General features: G+C 44.8%; 1 protein-coding gene across 1 annotated transcript in view; it reads left to right on the top strand.

The window, feature by feature from the left end:
- The window catches only part of Kcnq3 (potassium voltage-gated channel subfamily Q member 3), a 366,059-nt gene extending 352,920 nt beyond the window's left edge, over positions 1–13,139 (top strand). Inside the window, exons 10-15 of the mRNA XM_004642481.3 lie at positions 2,293–2,495; positions 3,398–3,500; positions 5,535–5,666; positions 7,982–8,080; positions 10,077–10,161; positions 12,164–13,139. Coding sequence (XP_004642538.2) covers positions 2,293–2,495; positions 3,398–3,500; positions 5,535–5,666; positions 7,982–8,080; positions 10,077–10,161; positions 12,164–12,898 — 1,357 coding nt within the window. The 3' untranslated portion in view covers positions 12,899–13,139. The remainder of the gene's footprint in view (positions 1–2,292; positions 2,496–3,397; positions 3,501–5,534; positions 5,667–7,981; positions 8,081–10,076; positions 10,162–12,163) is intronic.
- The last annotated feature ends 3,118 nt before the right edge of the window (positions 13,140–16,257 follow it).

Genomic DNA, 16,257 nt, shown 5'->3' with positions numbered 1-16,257 from the left:
AGGACATAGTACTTCAAGAGCGCAGGGCATCTGCTTGGCAGGAAATGCATTCTCTCACCTCTGAGGATCCAACACAATTTCTGCACTGGTTGAAACACGTGGCTACCAGAAGCAGACAAGTTCTTCAGAAAATCCTGAATCATTCTAGACCCACACAGAACTGATTAGACCACCCATAGCCACTCATCCTCTCTTTTTGCTCACAAATCCTGAGTACCTACTGTGTGCCCAGAGTGGGGCGGTGGGGGGTGAGTTATGGAACACAATCTACTGACGTGCAAAAAACTACAATGTGGCTCTCTCTGGAAAGTTCTGCACCTGTGTCCAAGTCAGGGCACAGAAGTTGAGAAATAGAGGAAAGAAATTAATATTTATGGAGCCCTTACTGTGTGTCTGGCTGTATGCAAAATGTTTGGCAAACTCGCCCTCATCACAACCAGATAAGCAGATAAGCAACTCATCCCCGTAGTACCCATAAGGCCACTGGGTCACAGATTCCCCTACATCAGCCCGATGGGAAGGGAAGATATGGCTTCAAGTGCTGGGGCAACTGATTTTTGCTGCAATGGCAACTTACACTGCAGTTATTATTAACTATTTTTGTCTGTGCTGAGACCCTGTTAGCAGGGTGAAAAGGAGCATGTACTCCTCAAAGTAATAATGTGGAATAAAAAATGTAATATACAATTGAAATAAAACCTGATTGAGTTGAAAAAGAATTATCAATATACTTCAAAATTTGAGATGTTGTTAGCTATGTGCTTCTTAGCAATGAACTTAATGGCAAAACGTATTGGAGGGTTGAATGCTCCCATAAAGCTGAAGAGCGATGAGCATAAACAATACCCTGAGATGACCGAATATGAAATTATCTACAGTTTCCACTGTGGACCGTCACAGACGTTGTTTTGGTTACTGTTCACATTGCTCAGACAAAACATCTGACACTCCAAGTTAAACAAAGAAAGGTTTATTTGACTCCCAGTTTTCAGAGGTTTCAGTCCATAGCTGGCTGGCTTCAGGCAAGAAGGTATGGCAGGGGAGAAATAGTCCACGACAAGCAGAAAGCAGAAGACATCAAGCAGTAGCCCTGTCCCTTGTGTCTTATCCAGGCTACGCACCCTTAAGGCATGTACCACTCAGACCCAAGGAGCGGCAGTTTTAAGCCTAGCATCTCAGCATGAATCAATCCCAGCATCACATCTTTTATCCCAGAACCACACAACCCAGATCCAGCACCTCTAAAAAGCCCCAACTATGACCACATGAGGCTTTGGGGGGACATCTACATACAAGCTATGGCAGACATTAGGAAATGGATGAAGTTTGTTGTCCGTGTGTGTTATTAAAAGAGCCCTAAATTTTAATTAGAGCTTAATAACTTCAAGATGTAATATTTCCAGCCAAAGCTCATAGACCTAGATTCTGCTTATTGGGATCCGTTTGGGGACAGCAGGCTAACAGTGACGGTCTTGTGTCATTTATGTCACTCAGTTCTGTTTGAGGGCATTTGACAAGGATTCCTCTGAGTCTGGCATCATGAAGAAATAGTAAAAGGGAAAGACAGGCGATTGTTGATGTGAAGTAGAGGGACACAAAAAAGGACCCAATCTTTGCAGCATCCTGCTGTGAGTGAGGCACTTTCCAGGACTCCCTCATACCCACAGGGCTGCATTCCAAGCCCCCAGAGATGCATAATACAAAAGACAGCACAGAATCCTATTTATACTGTATTTTTTCTATGTGTAGATACCTAAGACAAAGTTTAATTTATAAATTAGTAAAATATTAATAATAACAATAATAATTATAGCTAACTAGGATTAAAGTTATGTGAACATGCACTTGCTATGCCTCACAAAATATCTCACTTCCTCACTGCACCAAGTAATATTTTGAGACAGTGGTTGATAGCAAGTAGCTAAAACCGTGTGCCTCGGGGGAGATTGCTATGTATGATGTATGCAATATCTCTTTTAAGCTCCACTTAAGCGTGTGAAGAGATAGAAGTTCAGAAACCTGTATGATGTATGCAATATCTCTTTTAAGCTCCACTTAAGCGTGTGAAGAGATAGAAGTTCAGAAACCTGCCTAAAATTTAATCGCTACTACACGGTTGAGCTAAGATTTGAACTGCTCTCTGTCCAATCCCAATCTGCTAAGTCAGATTTAGCTCTGTGGGTGTGCAGTTCCCACCCTTGGAGGACAATGTGTGAGTCTTTATGGAGGGATGGGGAATTACAAGAGCCTGCACTGAAGGAGGAAAATTGTTCACTTTTGCTTATTTTGTAGCCAAAAGCTGGGTCTCTTGGATCGGGTTCGCCTTTCTAATCCTCGTGGTAGCAATACTAAAGGAAAGCTATTTACCCCTCTGAATGTAGATGCCATAGAAGAAAGTCCTTCTAAAGAACCAAAGCCAGTTGGCTTAAACAATAAAGAGCGTTTCCGCACCGCCTTCCGCATGAAAGCCTACGCTTTCTGGCAGAGCTCTGAAGGTAACTTCCAGATCCTTCCCCCTCACCCTGCCTCCTCTGCTTAGCCTTCTCCTGAGCTCTCCATATTCCTCACCTCTCCTCTGCCCATCAAAGAGCTCTGGAGTCCATGGCACAGCCTCTCTCTTCCCTGCCTGGACCGATTGCTCACTTTACCTTACTTATGTCCCCTGGCCTGGAGGTACCAGTGATATATCCATGACTCGTAGGCTCCCAAGCGACCTGCTTCCCTGGGCCGGGGTCACTCATGCTTCACATAAACCTCCCCAAGGAGCTTTGGGACACTTCACCACTGCTCTAAATGTGGTCCTGGGAAGTCAAATTGGAGGACAGAGCGGAGCTAAGAGCAAGCCACCTGGATATGGGTGCGTTGGCTCCCCCACTATGTGGAAAGGGTCAAGAAGGCACTCTGAGGTTGAGGGGCTATGAGACAGTGGCTGCATGTGTCTCCTTCGCTTGGGATGAGGGAGGGCAAGCAGGAAAGCAGCAGCTTTGGTATCTGAGGCCACCCTTTCTCTTGACCCTCGCAGGGTCTCTCAGTCCTCTCCAACATCTGTTGGAAGGGACCTTCCAACATCCCCAGGGTAGAGACTGACAGAACAAGAGTCCCAGCTCAGACCTGCTGACGCTGAGGCTTCCCCCTGTGCCTTTTGCTGATACCTGGGGTGTGCAGCACTCGCCTCACCTCCTTCCTGTCCCTTCACCACAGCTGCTCACACCTCTGGCTTTGACTTCATAAATTATAGATGCTAAGAAAGGGTTGTAGTGTCCCAGCTGCTGGCTGTGGTGTGATTCTACAGAGCAAAAATAAAGACTGCGGGACTTAGAAGCTATAACCCAGCAGTGGATTCCTGAGTCTTTCATTGTGCCATGGCGTGCTACTGATACGCTTGTCACCCTCCCAGATGCTGGAACTGGTGACCCCATGGGGGAAGACAGGGGCTATGGGAATGACTTCATCATAGAAGATATGATCCCCACCCTGAAGGCTGCCATCAGAGCCGTCAGGTAAGGACTCCCCTCCCCACCTGGAGCCTCCATAGACCCTAGTTTAACTGTCCCAGAACAAAGCTTATAAGGTATTCTTGGATTTGCGGGGTACAGGAATCTCCTCCAGTAACCCTGAGTCAGATCCAAGGGGGCTGATTACTCTAGGCAGGGTGCTATTTTAAAACAGTATTTCTTCCTGGGAGACTGTTACTTCCCTGTTCATAGAAATGCTCCCATGGTCTCCTAGCCTAGGTTCACTTGTCACACTCTTTTCTGAGTTTAACCACCTTTTACTTTCAAGGATGTCAGAGCAGAAGGTGTATTGACATTGAGTTTTCTTTTTTCTTTATAGGAATATTGCTCAAAATAGCTTGTCTTCTGCCTATCTCCATCAATATATTCCTTTTAAGTTAGCATTTTGACAAGATTAAAAAATCATCACTGTTTTGGTCTGTGTTGGAGGAAACCATAAACCATCCTGGTGGTTTGCTTCAGAATTCTTTAAGAAAAGAAAGTACGCTACTACTTTACATGATCAAGATAGAGGTATCCTCTAACTTCATAAGGGTGACAGAAAATTCTAGGATCTAGGACAGTTCTCTAAGCCTGAGCCATTTCATTTCCAACAAGATTCCCAATCCCGTAGATCAGGGAAGCGCGGCACTGTTATCAGCCTTGAACCTCAGCAACGCCTCTTACCTGTTTGCTCACGGCACCATCATGTGTGATGCGGCAGAACAGCTAGATGAAGGTGCACCTACCTGGATCCATACATAGCTGAAGGGTTTCATGGAGAGAAAATCATGTAGCAAATCTGGGTTGATTGAGAAGCAGGTATCACTGAGATGCTCCATGCTCTGGTCGCTGTCTTCTCCTACTTTGCCATTTCATCGATGCCTCAGTGCAGGGTTGGCAAACCTTTTCTGCAACGAGTCAGTAGCAGATACCTTAGGCTTTGTGGTCCATGAGTCTCTGTTGCAAGTACTCAGCTAACCATTGTAGCGCAAAGGCAGCCACAGATGGTTCATAAGTGAGTAGGCATGGCTGAGTTCCAACATGACTTCACTTTCAAAATTGGGCAATGGGAAGTGATGGCCCCTGATCCTATGATTCTTACCTTAGGTGAAAGTAGGCAAAAAGCAAGCTTATAAAATCAGGAAAGATATCAAGTAAATCTGATGTTGTAATCAATGTGCTAAAACAAATGGTGTTTAGCAACTGGAACTAGATAGGTCAAAGAAGATGAACTTTAAATGCCCTGTCTTAAAGATTCATGCAAGTATGAAGTAGGAAGGTCTGGGGCCTCTTCACATGGGTATTGGTTTTAGCTGATCTGATACCCATAGCAGTTGTCCCTAACGTGGGTTTCTCAAGAAACATTAGCCATCAGGGTGACCTTACTTTAGATCCTGAAAGATAGAGGTGAGCCTTTGATTTCTTGTGCTAATTTGAGGTTCCCCATCTTTCAAGGGACCAATAAAACTCAGAGGATAGAAATCAACTTTTATAGGATTTCAAAGCCATATACTGAAAAGGCTGTTGAGGAGGAGATGTTATCAGCTGTCCTCAAATAGAAAGCAGCATGCCAGTGACTAAGAGCACAAGCCTTATCAGCACAGAAGAGCGGGTCTGAGGTCCAGCTCTGACATCACCAGCAAGCTGGCCCTGGGGAGATGTGAAAGTTCTCTGATCCACAGTCGCATCCTTGGAAATTGATATATTAGGAGACAGGACCTAAAACAGTGTGTAGTGTCTGGCATGGAATGAATGCTTACTAAATACCAGCTTCCAGTAATACTTGTAACAGAAACCTACTACGATTCTGTCATTAGACTGAAGGGGCAGGTAGTTCTGGAGGAAAAGCAGTAGGCAGATCAACAAGGTAAGGTTCAGATGGGTAAAACTACCACCCAAACCCAGGAGTTCTCCTCATCAAATTGTTTTCTCTTTGTGTTCTTCACCTGCCCCTCAGTTTGTTAGCCTTGTAGTGTCCTTGTACAGCTCCATTACTCTGTATTCACAATGCACAAACCCCTCCACTCTATCTTACAGAATTCTACAATTCCGTCTCTATAAAAAAAAATTCAAGGAAACTTTGAGGCCTTATGACGTGAAGGACGTGATTGAACAGTATTCTGCAGGGCACCTTGACATGCTTTCCAGGATAAAGTACCTTCAGACCAGGTAAGGCAGTCACGGCTGGGAGTCCTGGGCTCACCCAGCTGCTCAGGATCCCCCACCCAATGAATGCAGAGTTTAAGGTGAAAATGGTTGAAAAATAATCCAAAGCACAGAGAAGCTTCACACATCAAAATGTTCCTTGAGCACTTGGGATGTCACGGCCAATAAGCACCCAGTCACTCAGGATGTGAAGATGCTCTGTGACATTGCCAAGGCCCAGGCAGCCTCCTGATGGCACCTGATGGCCGAGAGAAGGTGCATGTTCCACCAGGTCTCCACAGTGACACTTTGGACATACTCAAGAAGACTTGGGTCCACTAAACTGAGTTCAGCTGGCCAATTCTAAATATGACTTCTTATCCCATATTACAAAATGTTTAAGCACTATCTATAATTGTAAAAATATGAAATTAATGTCAGTGTCCAATTAATTGTCACTTAGAGTCTCAGCACATCCATATCTTGTCCCTAAGAACCTCTCTATTGGATGCTTCATATATAACAGCTGCCATAGTTCTAAAGAGAAAATAAACTAAAAAGGCAAAAGACTAGCCCCAAATTACCCAGCTAACTAAGGTCAAGAACATATAAATACAAATAATACAAATATAAATATGTTGCCTGTAATGTACCAATATGTATGTGCACATGCAGTACCTATACTGTCCCAATAAGATCTATTGAATATGCTCGACCTAGACCTTGTGACATTACTATGATACTATATAATACACATACCTATAACATATGCTATAATTACAAAATTCTATCCACTGTTTCCTCAGAAATATACTTGATAGCCGGGCATGGTGGTGCACACCTGTAGTCCCAGCTACTCGGGAGGCTGAGGTGGGAGGATTGCTTGAGTCCAGGAGTTCTGGGCTGCAGTGCGCTATCCCAATCGGGTGTCCATACTAAGTTCGGCATCAATGTGGTGACCTCCCGGGAGCGGGGGACCACCAGGTTGCCTAAGGAGGGGTGAACCGGCCCAGGTCAGAAATATACATGACATGTATACATTGCCCTACAAAGGGGATGTAGACCTGGAGCAGAATTGACACAATGAGATTTGACTTGAGTTCTTCCTGGGTTTCAGCCTGTCACGTTTCACTGGGGGAGGGTCCTGCTGGGTTAGCAAGAGTGGCATGGTGAAGGGATTGGATGTTAATGATGCTGCCCAGTACAGATATGCTTACAATGCCCTAGTCATGCCCCACCTGGATGCCAACTTTGCTCCTCATCGTGGCAGGCACAGAGCTGGTGCTTGCTGCCCCATGAATGGATACATGAATGAAGGTTCAGTCCAGCATACCGTTATTTCTGCAAATATAATTTGCTGAGAGACAGAAGGGGGCATGCCAGACTCCAGAAGGACCAGCCAATTCAATGAGCATAGAATAGAATGGATTCTGACACTGTCATCTTTTTATGTTTATCATGAAAATGTGTTTCTAAGGGTTGTAGGCAGAGCTTGACTGCCTGGGGACTAACTGCAAATACCTCTTCACTCTGCACTACAGTGGGCCAGGCACAGAAGGCCAACTTAGCAGGGTGTATCCCTTATCAATAGACATGCCAGATCTAGGTTTGCAGGAGGCAGACAGCCACCCATGGCTGTTTCGGGATGCATTGTCTCAATGGCCCCGCTGCCACCTGCAACCTTCTGCAATCCTGCACTACAGTGGGGAGCATTTCATTCTGTAGACTCCAGCACATAGGGGGAGCTGGAGTCTTGCACAGAAACAGAAGTGGAATGCAAGAGCGAGGCCTGGACCATGTTTCTCATGCCTGGGAAGCAGCAGAGACCTGCGCAGCTGAAAAAGGAGCCGAGAACCTGGCAGTAAAACTCCCTAATTACAGGGTTTGGGGAGGGATAAAAGAAATGGAAGATGAGATGGGCCTACAGTGTATGTATGGCATTTCCTGTAAGAAAGAACACTGGGTAGGTCTCATGCCATCTCAGCAGTTTATCTGCCCCTCTCCCTCTGGGGCTGAGAAAATGCACTCAATACCACAAGACCAGAAGAATAATCATACACTACCTTGTAAGTTCTCTCACTCTCAATCTGTCTCTATAGAGATGAGAGAGGGAGAGTGGGAGGAAAAGAGGGAGGGAAGGGGAGGGGGAGAAGGAGAGAGGGAGAGGGGGAGGGGGAGGGAGAGGGAGGGAGGATCTTCCTTTCTCTTTTATGTATTTCAATCCTTCTTTTCTTTTATGTATTCCAATCCTGAATTTGAACTAAGGGAGTATAGAAGGATTTGTTTTCCTGCTAGAAAATTTTACGCAATTTAATACTTCTTACATTTGTTTCTTTCAGAATAGATATGATTTTCACCCCTGGACCTCCCTCTACTCCAAAACATAAGAAGTCTCAGAAGGGGACAGCATTCACCTACCCATCCCAGCAGTCTCCCAGGTAGGGTTTGTGAGCAGGTTTTGATCACATAGAGCACAAGCCTACTGAGGGTCCCTACACACAAATGGCACCAGTGTTTTGGAGCTGGTTTCACTTCACGGCCTTTAAAAGGTACAAAAGACTGCCTACCGTCTTCCTAGAACAGGATGGCTTTTGAAAACAATATATATATAATTTTATCATTGTAAAGCAAGACAAAACTTGTGAGTTTTGTTGAGAAAGGAAGAGTGCATTATGTTAGCAGACCACGTGACATTCCTGGTCAGCGGGTTTTGTTGGCTGATACCCCTGCTGGGATATAGCCAGAGGAAGCAAGGTGAGGTCAGACGCCTGACATTGTTGGAATCCCGAGAGCGTGCTTGCCACCAAACAATGTGAAAGTTTTGATCAAGGAAGTATCCTTTGGAAAGTCCAATGCTTGCATTTATACCTGTTTATTCCCAAACGTCTTTGAGGTAAGCAAGGTCAATACATGAGAGTAAAGGCTTATGGAGCAGGGTACGCTGCTCCCGTAAAAAAGAAGCAAAAGTATCTGCATGATGACAAAAAGTCTCTGGCGCTCAGCCTCAGGAATGGAACAGGGACTGAGGGGACCCGGGGGCTTAGAAGCCACAGCCCCAAACAAAGGATGGAGCTGTTACTCAGTTCTCCTGTATCTTGCAGAGGAGCATCCTTGGTTTCCAGATAGTACATTTGCTTAGGAAACCTCACTGCCCAGATATTTTGTTCCTTTCTCTATTTTTGAGATGGTGTGTGGAGTGTTCTCATAACCCATGCAGGATGAAGAAAACACTGCTAGGCTACGAGTAGCAGGTAGACCACTAGCTTGGTTCTTTTGTTTGTTTGTTTTTTGTTTTTGTTTGTATTTTAGGGAAGGGTGTTCAGGGTCTCACTACTACATCAGAGTCAGTGATCCACCTGTGTACAGCCTCCCAAGTGCTGAGATTACAGGTGCCTGCCACCAAGCTCAGTCTCAAGTGTCATCTCAGCGTGCCCTGGAGGCGGGACCAGAACAGCAGGCCTGAGGATTGAACCCCTGGCTCCTGTGCCTGCTTGCAGACACTTTAATCTGCTGAGCTATTTGGCCGGCCCAGTCTCACTAGTTTGTGACATTTATGTTAATTCAAGGTCAAGCAGCCAAAGACAGACAGGAGACCCAGCAGGAATGGCAGGTTAGGAGATAGAGAAATCAGCTACCAAGACAGTGCTCATTGTGAATGGTTTTGAACAGTGACAAGGCCCCTTGAAACCTCTCAAGTGTGTAGAGTATAAAAATAGCCAAACTAATTGGAATTGAGGCGGGTATTAACCGTGCCTAGCCCGAGAGAAGATGCAGCACTCATCTGACTGACTCCAGTTCTCACAAACATTGTTCTCCGCATCATTTCCAGATTAAAAAATGTTTCCATAGTTAGCAAAATGACAAAGATGAAACACATTTGCCCACTGAAAAAAATTTCAGAGCTCAAACAACTTCTTGCCCATCCTACTTGCTCAGGGTTGCAGATCTCTTTCAGAAAGAGATTTAAAATCTAAAGGATTTCAACCCTCTTGGCACTGTTAGGTGCTTCGTTAACTTTCATAGAAACCAAAGCCTCCTTATACAGGCACAATGACACTTGCTTGTCATCCCACATATGGGGGTCTCTGTGGCAGGAGACCCATCTGTTCATGCTTAGCTCTGGCATTTTAGTGGGACCCTGTCTGTAGAAAGTATTTTTAAAGTACTCTCCTTGATAGTAGCTTCCTATTTTGTGTCAGGTTACCTTCCAGTGGAGTTAAGCATGAAATGTACAACGCTGAAGCCCAGAAGAGGTGGCTTGCCCTGCCTCCCTGTGGCCAGCCTTGAAGAGGTTGCTTCCAAGATTTATTAGCAGGATAATGAGCTTTGGCAGATCTGTGGGCCATGACTATGGGCCATCATCTACCCAGCTGGAATGACCTTGGAAAGCAGAAAGGATACAAGGAGCTCATACAATTGTTGGCTTTTTCTTAGGAATGAACCATTTGTAGCCAGAACCTCCACAGCGGAAATGGAAGACCAAAGCATGATGGGAAAGTTTGTAAAAGTGGAACGACAGGTAGGTCTTAGAAAGCAAATGCACAGAGTTTATTTCCAAGTGCCATTTGTTCCTAGGTAAGGACAACACTTGGGTAACAGAACTTAGCTTTTACAGACGCGAATGGGCGTTACATCTTTACCGCCTGAGTGATCACGTGTAAGCTAATTGTTCTGAGACTCAGTTTTCTTCATCTGCAATATGGGGATTTTAATGCTTCATAAAGTTGTGAAAATAAGTAAGTTTATATAAGTGAATTGCCTAGAATATTAACTGACACCATGAACAATCAACAAATGTGCGCCACATGATCATATTCCCCAGGGGGGTCCCTTAAAAATGTTAGGGAGTGGCCCCCATGTCACATGTCCTGAGTCCCTTCCTCTGCATCTCTGTGTCAGCGGGTGGCCTCTGTGAGGTGGCCTGAGGAGTGTGGTGATGGGCGAAGTTCACTCCGGGTGGAGAGAGCAAGCGCTCTCACAGCACCCCTCAGGGCTCGCCACTCACGTCCACTGTAAGGCAGCGTATAGTCTAGCATCTTCTGCCTGATTTTGTACCACATGAATGGCAGCACCAATGCCCTCTAGGAGTCATACCAATCCTTTTATTTTATGCATAAAGCAAAATTGGATCCATGCCGGAGAGCTGAGAGAACATTTGAATGATTGTTCTACATCATTATGTCAAGAACACTGCACCCCTTTAAATTTTTTTCATTTATAAGCTCATACTGGTGGCCATTTGTTGACCGTTCACTGTGTTCCTTTCTGGGACATGACTTGGTCCAGTGTTTTATTTGCAGTGTCATTTGCCAAGTTAGGTAAGTCCCTCACCCGCTGGCAGTGTTTCTTGGTGAACCATGACTTATCAGTGAAAGAATATCTACAAACACACACACACACACACACACACACACACACACACTGCAAACTTGTGTACTTGCACACACAAAAATCTAGAGAAATTTCCAGTTCAGGCAGTCAAGGTCCAGGCAGCTTCTGTCATTGCCCACAGGTGTGAGCAGGACCTCCACTTTCCAGAAGCCCCTGTACGGTCACCCTGACCTTTTATCTCCAAGGCTAATGTCACCATGTAGGAAATACACACTAACTATCCATATGCTTCTAAAAAAAAAAAAAATGGCAAATCCAGAACGCCCATTCCCTGGCTGGAGCACTGCCAGCAAGAGCACTCCTGCGCCAGTGCACACATACCATCAAACCATCTCTGCTGCCAGCCCAGAAAGCGCTTGTGTAGGTTGCTTAGAATGATTGAAAGTCATACACAGGCCGAAATGTAGTGAGTATTTTGATTTTTAACAGTCTATTCCAGTAGGACACGCATTGCCCTTATTCACCTTGGAAGTGCCCCCGTTGGTACTGACACACTTATTCCCTATTTTTCACTCTCTGTAGCAATTCTCAGGGTCCTCTTTGGCACGCGTCCTGAGCTGTGATCGCTAGCACAGTGGGCGCTGCTGTCATGCGCCATCCAGGGGAGAGGCAGGTTCATGAAAACATTACGATACATCCTCGTTCACCTTACTCGCCACATCTGGCACCACGCAACCTTCTGGCTCCGCCCCAAATCCAAAGTGACCTCGGAAGATAAAAATTTTGAGTCAGTTCAGAACATTAAGGCAGCTGCAGTGAGTGACATGAGTAAAGATACTCATGAAAGAGGACTGCCAGAACTGCTTCAGAAAGTGGCATGAAAGATAGGCTAAGAGTGTTCAAAGCAAAAGGAGTATTCTGAAATGATTAATGACATTGTGTGTTTTACTATAACAAATGTAAAAAAAAATTGAAACACCCACTGCATTTTTTGATTACCCTTTATGTATACAGGGCTTGCTAGTAGAAGGCAAAAACTAAATTATTAGACATGGTTATAATTATTGTTAAGAACTTTGAGGCTTCTCCTCTGTTCTGAAAAATAAAGAACTATAGTATTCCTTCCTACCTAGTAGCAGCACTCCCGCTTCCTGAGGGAGCGGTGACTCCCGGGATCTTGTCTCTTCCAGGTGCAGGACATGGGGAAGAAGCTGGACTTCTTGGTGGACATGCACATGCAGCACATGGAGCGGCTGCAGGTGCAGGTCACAGAGTACTACCCCGCCAAGGGGACGAGCTCGCCAGCTGCAGGGGAGAAGAAGGAGGACAGCAGGTATTCAGACCTGAAAACCATCATCTGCAACTATTCCGAGACAGGGCCCCCTGACGCTCCCTACAGCTTCCACCAGGTGCCCATCGACAAGGTTGGCCCCTATGGGTTCTTTGCACATGACCCCGTGAACTTGCCCAGAGGGGGACCCAGTTCTGCTAAGGTCCAAGCCACCCTTCCTTCCTCCGCAAGCTCCTATGTAGAAAGACCCACCGTCTTGCCTATCTTGACTCTTCTGGACTCCCGAGTGAGCTTCCACTCCCAGGCTGAACTGCACGGCCCACACACAGACCACATCTCGCCGCGGCAGAGACGCAGCCTCACGCGGGACAGTGACACGCCTCTGTCCCTGATGTCGGTTAACCATGAGGAGCTGGAGCGGTCTCCAAGCGGCTTCAGCATCTCACAGGATAGAGATGATTATGCGTTTGGCCCCAGTGGTGGATCCAGCTGGATGAGGGAGAAGCGATACCTGGCTGAGGGTGAGACAGACACGGATACAGACCCCTTCACGCCCAGTGGGTCCATGCCTCTGTCATCCACAGGGGATGGGATTTCGGATTCCATATGGACCCCTTCTAACAAACCCACTTAGCAGGGGTCACTGGCTGACTCCTTGTAATGTATACAGACTGTGTATAGCTCCCTGAATCTCACACCCAACACATACAGTGGGGACACCAGTAGCTGCATCGGATGCATGCGTGTGCACAGTGGCCCCGGCCAGCAGGGGCTCTCAGCCTTCTGCCCCAAGTCACCACAACGAGCCGCTTCCTTTTCAGCATGGTTTGCATGACTTGACACTATATAAGTGGTCCCACTAGCCTCCTAGGATACACATTAATCTACTGTTCTTGCTTTCAATCATAATTGGACCAGTACAGGGAAAGATTATTGATGAGCCGTGCTATTGATTTGTTTGGTTGACTGGTTGGGGTCTTGGTTTGGTAAGCAGAGAATGGAGCTTAAGTTTTTCCAGGATCACTGCCCCTTTGTGTAAAATACATTAGGAATTAACTATTTTCTAGAGCAAAGAAATAATTTCTCAACAAGAACACATTGCATACCAATGAGGCTGCCTATGAAGCAAACATGAGGCAAAGAACAAGGCAGCCATTAGGACTCCAAAATCAAGAATTTAAAAATTATTTTCTTAAGGAAGAGCCAACAAAGTCGTTTAGGAATTCTCAAAGAGATTCGCATGCTCTGCCATTGTCCAGTACTGTGTCTCAGTTCCCCATCTGTGAAAGGTGTCAATAATCACTATTGTAGCATTTGACATATATTATGAATTGGTTGGGATAAATCACACACGCACATACACACATACATACATCCCACAGACACAAACATGAAAATTAAGAGTTCCCAATTTATGTAACCAATGATAGTGAATTTTACCACGTGAGGGTGGTTTGCAGAGCTGGAGCCAAGCTCAGTGTCTTCAAGATGAGGTTCCCGCTCTTGCTGCTCCTCATGTTATTAGGTGTCCATAATCACTATTAAAATGCAAAATATCCACTCAAAGCACAGATTAGGATCAAGAAGGCATGCAGGCATTATCTTCTTCAAGTTCTCATTCTTCAGAATGAGAACTCCTAGGCCCAGGTCCAGTGTAATGCCTGGGGACACTCCATGGCACCATGGAGGACCAGGACTCAAAGCTCGACCTGCTTCCTTCCTGACCTGGCCTCCTGTCACTCCACCAGTCCACCATGTGCACACTGGGACCAAAGTCGAGCCAAGATACTGGTACTCTGGATTGTGTGAAAAGAAATCCTCACGGTTTATCCTGCAGGGGGAGAATGTCTGCTGTCATTGCAAAGCACGTGTCCTTGATACATTACTTTTAGGACACAGAAAAATAATAATGCAAGCAAGATATAGCCATGAATATGCAAATTTGTAAAATTTCCAAAACTACCCATTCTTACTCTGCTAGATTTTTGACAATGGATACACTGACATTACATATACTTGTAAGATTTTCTGAAGTGTAAACAGACATGAGGAGTGCACTGTCCTGTAGCAGTGTCAGTATTAAGCACAAGGCTCACCACAGTCTCTTAGGAGAAGTGGCTATTCTCTGAAAATTGATGGGAAAGTTTTCTGGGGCACTTGGGCTACAGTTACTACATGAAAACACCATACCATTACTCTCATACTCCTTCCATGATCTGAAGCAGAGGTTGCTGATAGTTGCCATGGTGACCATCAAGATGATCCAAGAGACCTAGTCAAATATTTACATACTACTGCAATCAAAGCTCTCCCTCACAGTCACTATGGTAAACATCTAGTTGATGGTTTCATCCATGTCCTGCCTTGTGGTGAACAGGGATTTCTTCTGGATTGGTTCTGTATAAATCGAACACCAGTGAGTCTTTTATCAAAATCTAAGAATATAGTACTTATTGAAGGCTTGGGCCTTGACTTTAGAAACTTACACCAAACCCTGATGTCTAATCCAGGGCTGGCATTGTAAATGCTAGAAAAATGTTTTACATGAAGGGTTCCATGAATGGATGGGTACTGACCCTGAAGTCCAAGATGGGAAGTGTGAAACAGTGGTTATACACATTGGGCAAGAAGCCCATCCCCTATGGTTTTCCACACCACCTTTCATCAACTGGAAAGATGCAGGGCAGGGACCATTTGGTCTTCATCCCCCACTCACCTCACTATGACTTAATTACTGCCACTGGGGCTATGTCTTAAGACATTATATGTCTTTTCTTAGGGACTTGGGTCTTGGCTTTGATCTTCCTGGGCTCTTTAACCAGAAACCACTGTGCTATCTCTCTATTTTATATGTCCCCATGTTGTTCTTTATGTATTCAAATTACTGGAAATGAAAACAAAAAGGGAAAACAAATCAAAATCTGTACATATATACCAATTATTCTTTCTAACATATTAATATTCTTGTGGAATCCAGTATCATCTTTGTTTTACAAATAGATCCGTATTTCAGGACTTTGGTGAAATTCTTGCTCAAGAGTGAGATTTTATTACCCCAGTGCTTAAGTGTATTCTGCAAACCAAAATTAGATAAACTACCTTAGATTCTATTAATAACCTGCCTAGAATGGAAGCTTGGAACATTTCTCAAACTACTGGTAGGAAGTCAAGCCTCCCTGCTGAGTACAAGGTTAGACCCCCAGGAATTGGATTTGTGTTGATTCACATCATCTAGTAACTTCTCTTCATCAGTGTAGACACAGACAAAATGCTGAGCCCATGAAGGAATGAGAACCCTAGGAACTGCTTTTTCCCATCTAAGAAAACCAAAAGAAAAATGGGATCTTTCAGAATAATTGTGCTTTAACATTTATTTTCTTTTTCTACACCTACATTCTAGGAAAACAAAACCAAACATACTTTGTTGCCTGCTTACCAACTTGACTGGAACTAATGAAGCACAAGTTGAGGTTCTTAGATTCACCGTGAGCAGTGGGGATACAGTTGTGCTTCTACAGAATTTTTCTTTTCAGAGAAAAAAAAAAACACCACATGATGGATGACTCCAAACAGAACAGTATCCAACATCATGCCGCAGGCTCATAGTCCATGCTGGTGGTTCCACAGCTTTCCCATGATATCATTGCAGTTTGAGCCCAAACCCATGGAAATACTGACCAATTAGTTCTCTAGGAATTATTTTCTCAGGTATTTATACTGGCATATATCTGGTTTTTGCATGTTATGTCACATGAAACATTAAGGAAATGGGGCAGGGATGTAGCTCAGTATAGAAAAATTACCTTGGTTCCACCCTCAGCACCACAAAAAAATAAAAAATTGAGATAATTTGGGCCCCAGGATATGGCTTAGTGGAAGAGTACTTGCAAGGTGGTTTTATTCTCCAAGTCCACCTGAAAATTCAGAAGTCATATTTTAAAACAAGATTAACAAGAATGATATAAACCATCAGTTATTAATGGTAGGCTAATG

The sequence above is a fragment of the Octodon degus genome, unplaced genomic scaffold (genome assembly GCF_000260255.1).
Source record: "Octodon degus isolate 3935 unplaced genomic scaffold, OctDeg1.0 scaffold00154, whole genome shotgun sequence".
Taxonomy (NCBI): domain Eukaryota; kingdom Metazoa; phylum Chordata; class Mammalia; order Rodentia; family Octodontidae; genus Octodon; species Octodon degus.
This window is presented reverse-complemented; position numbering and strand designations above follow the sequence as displayed.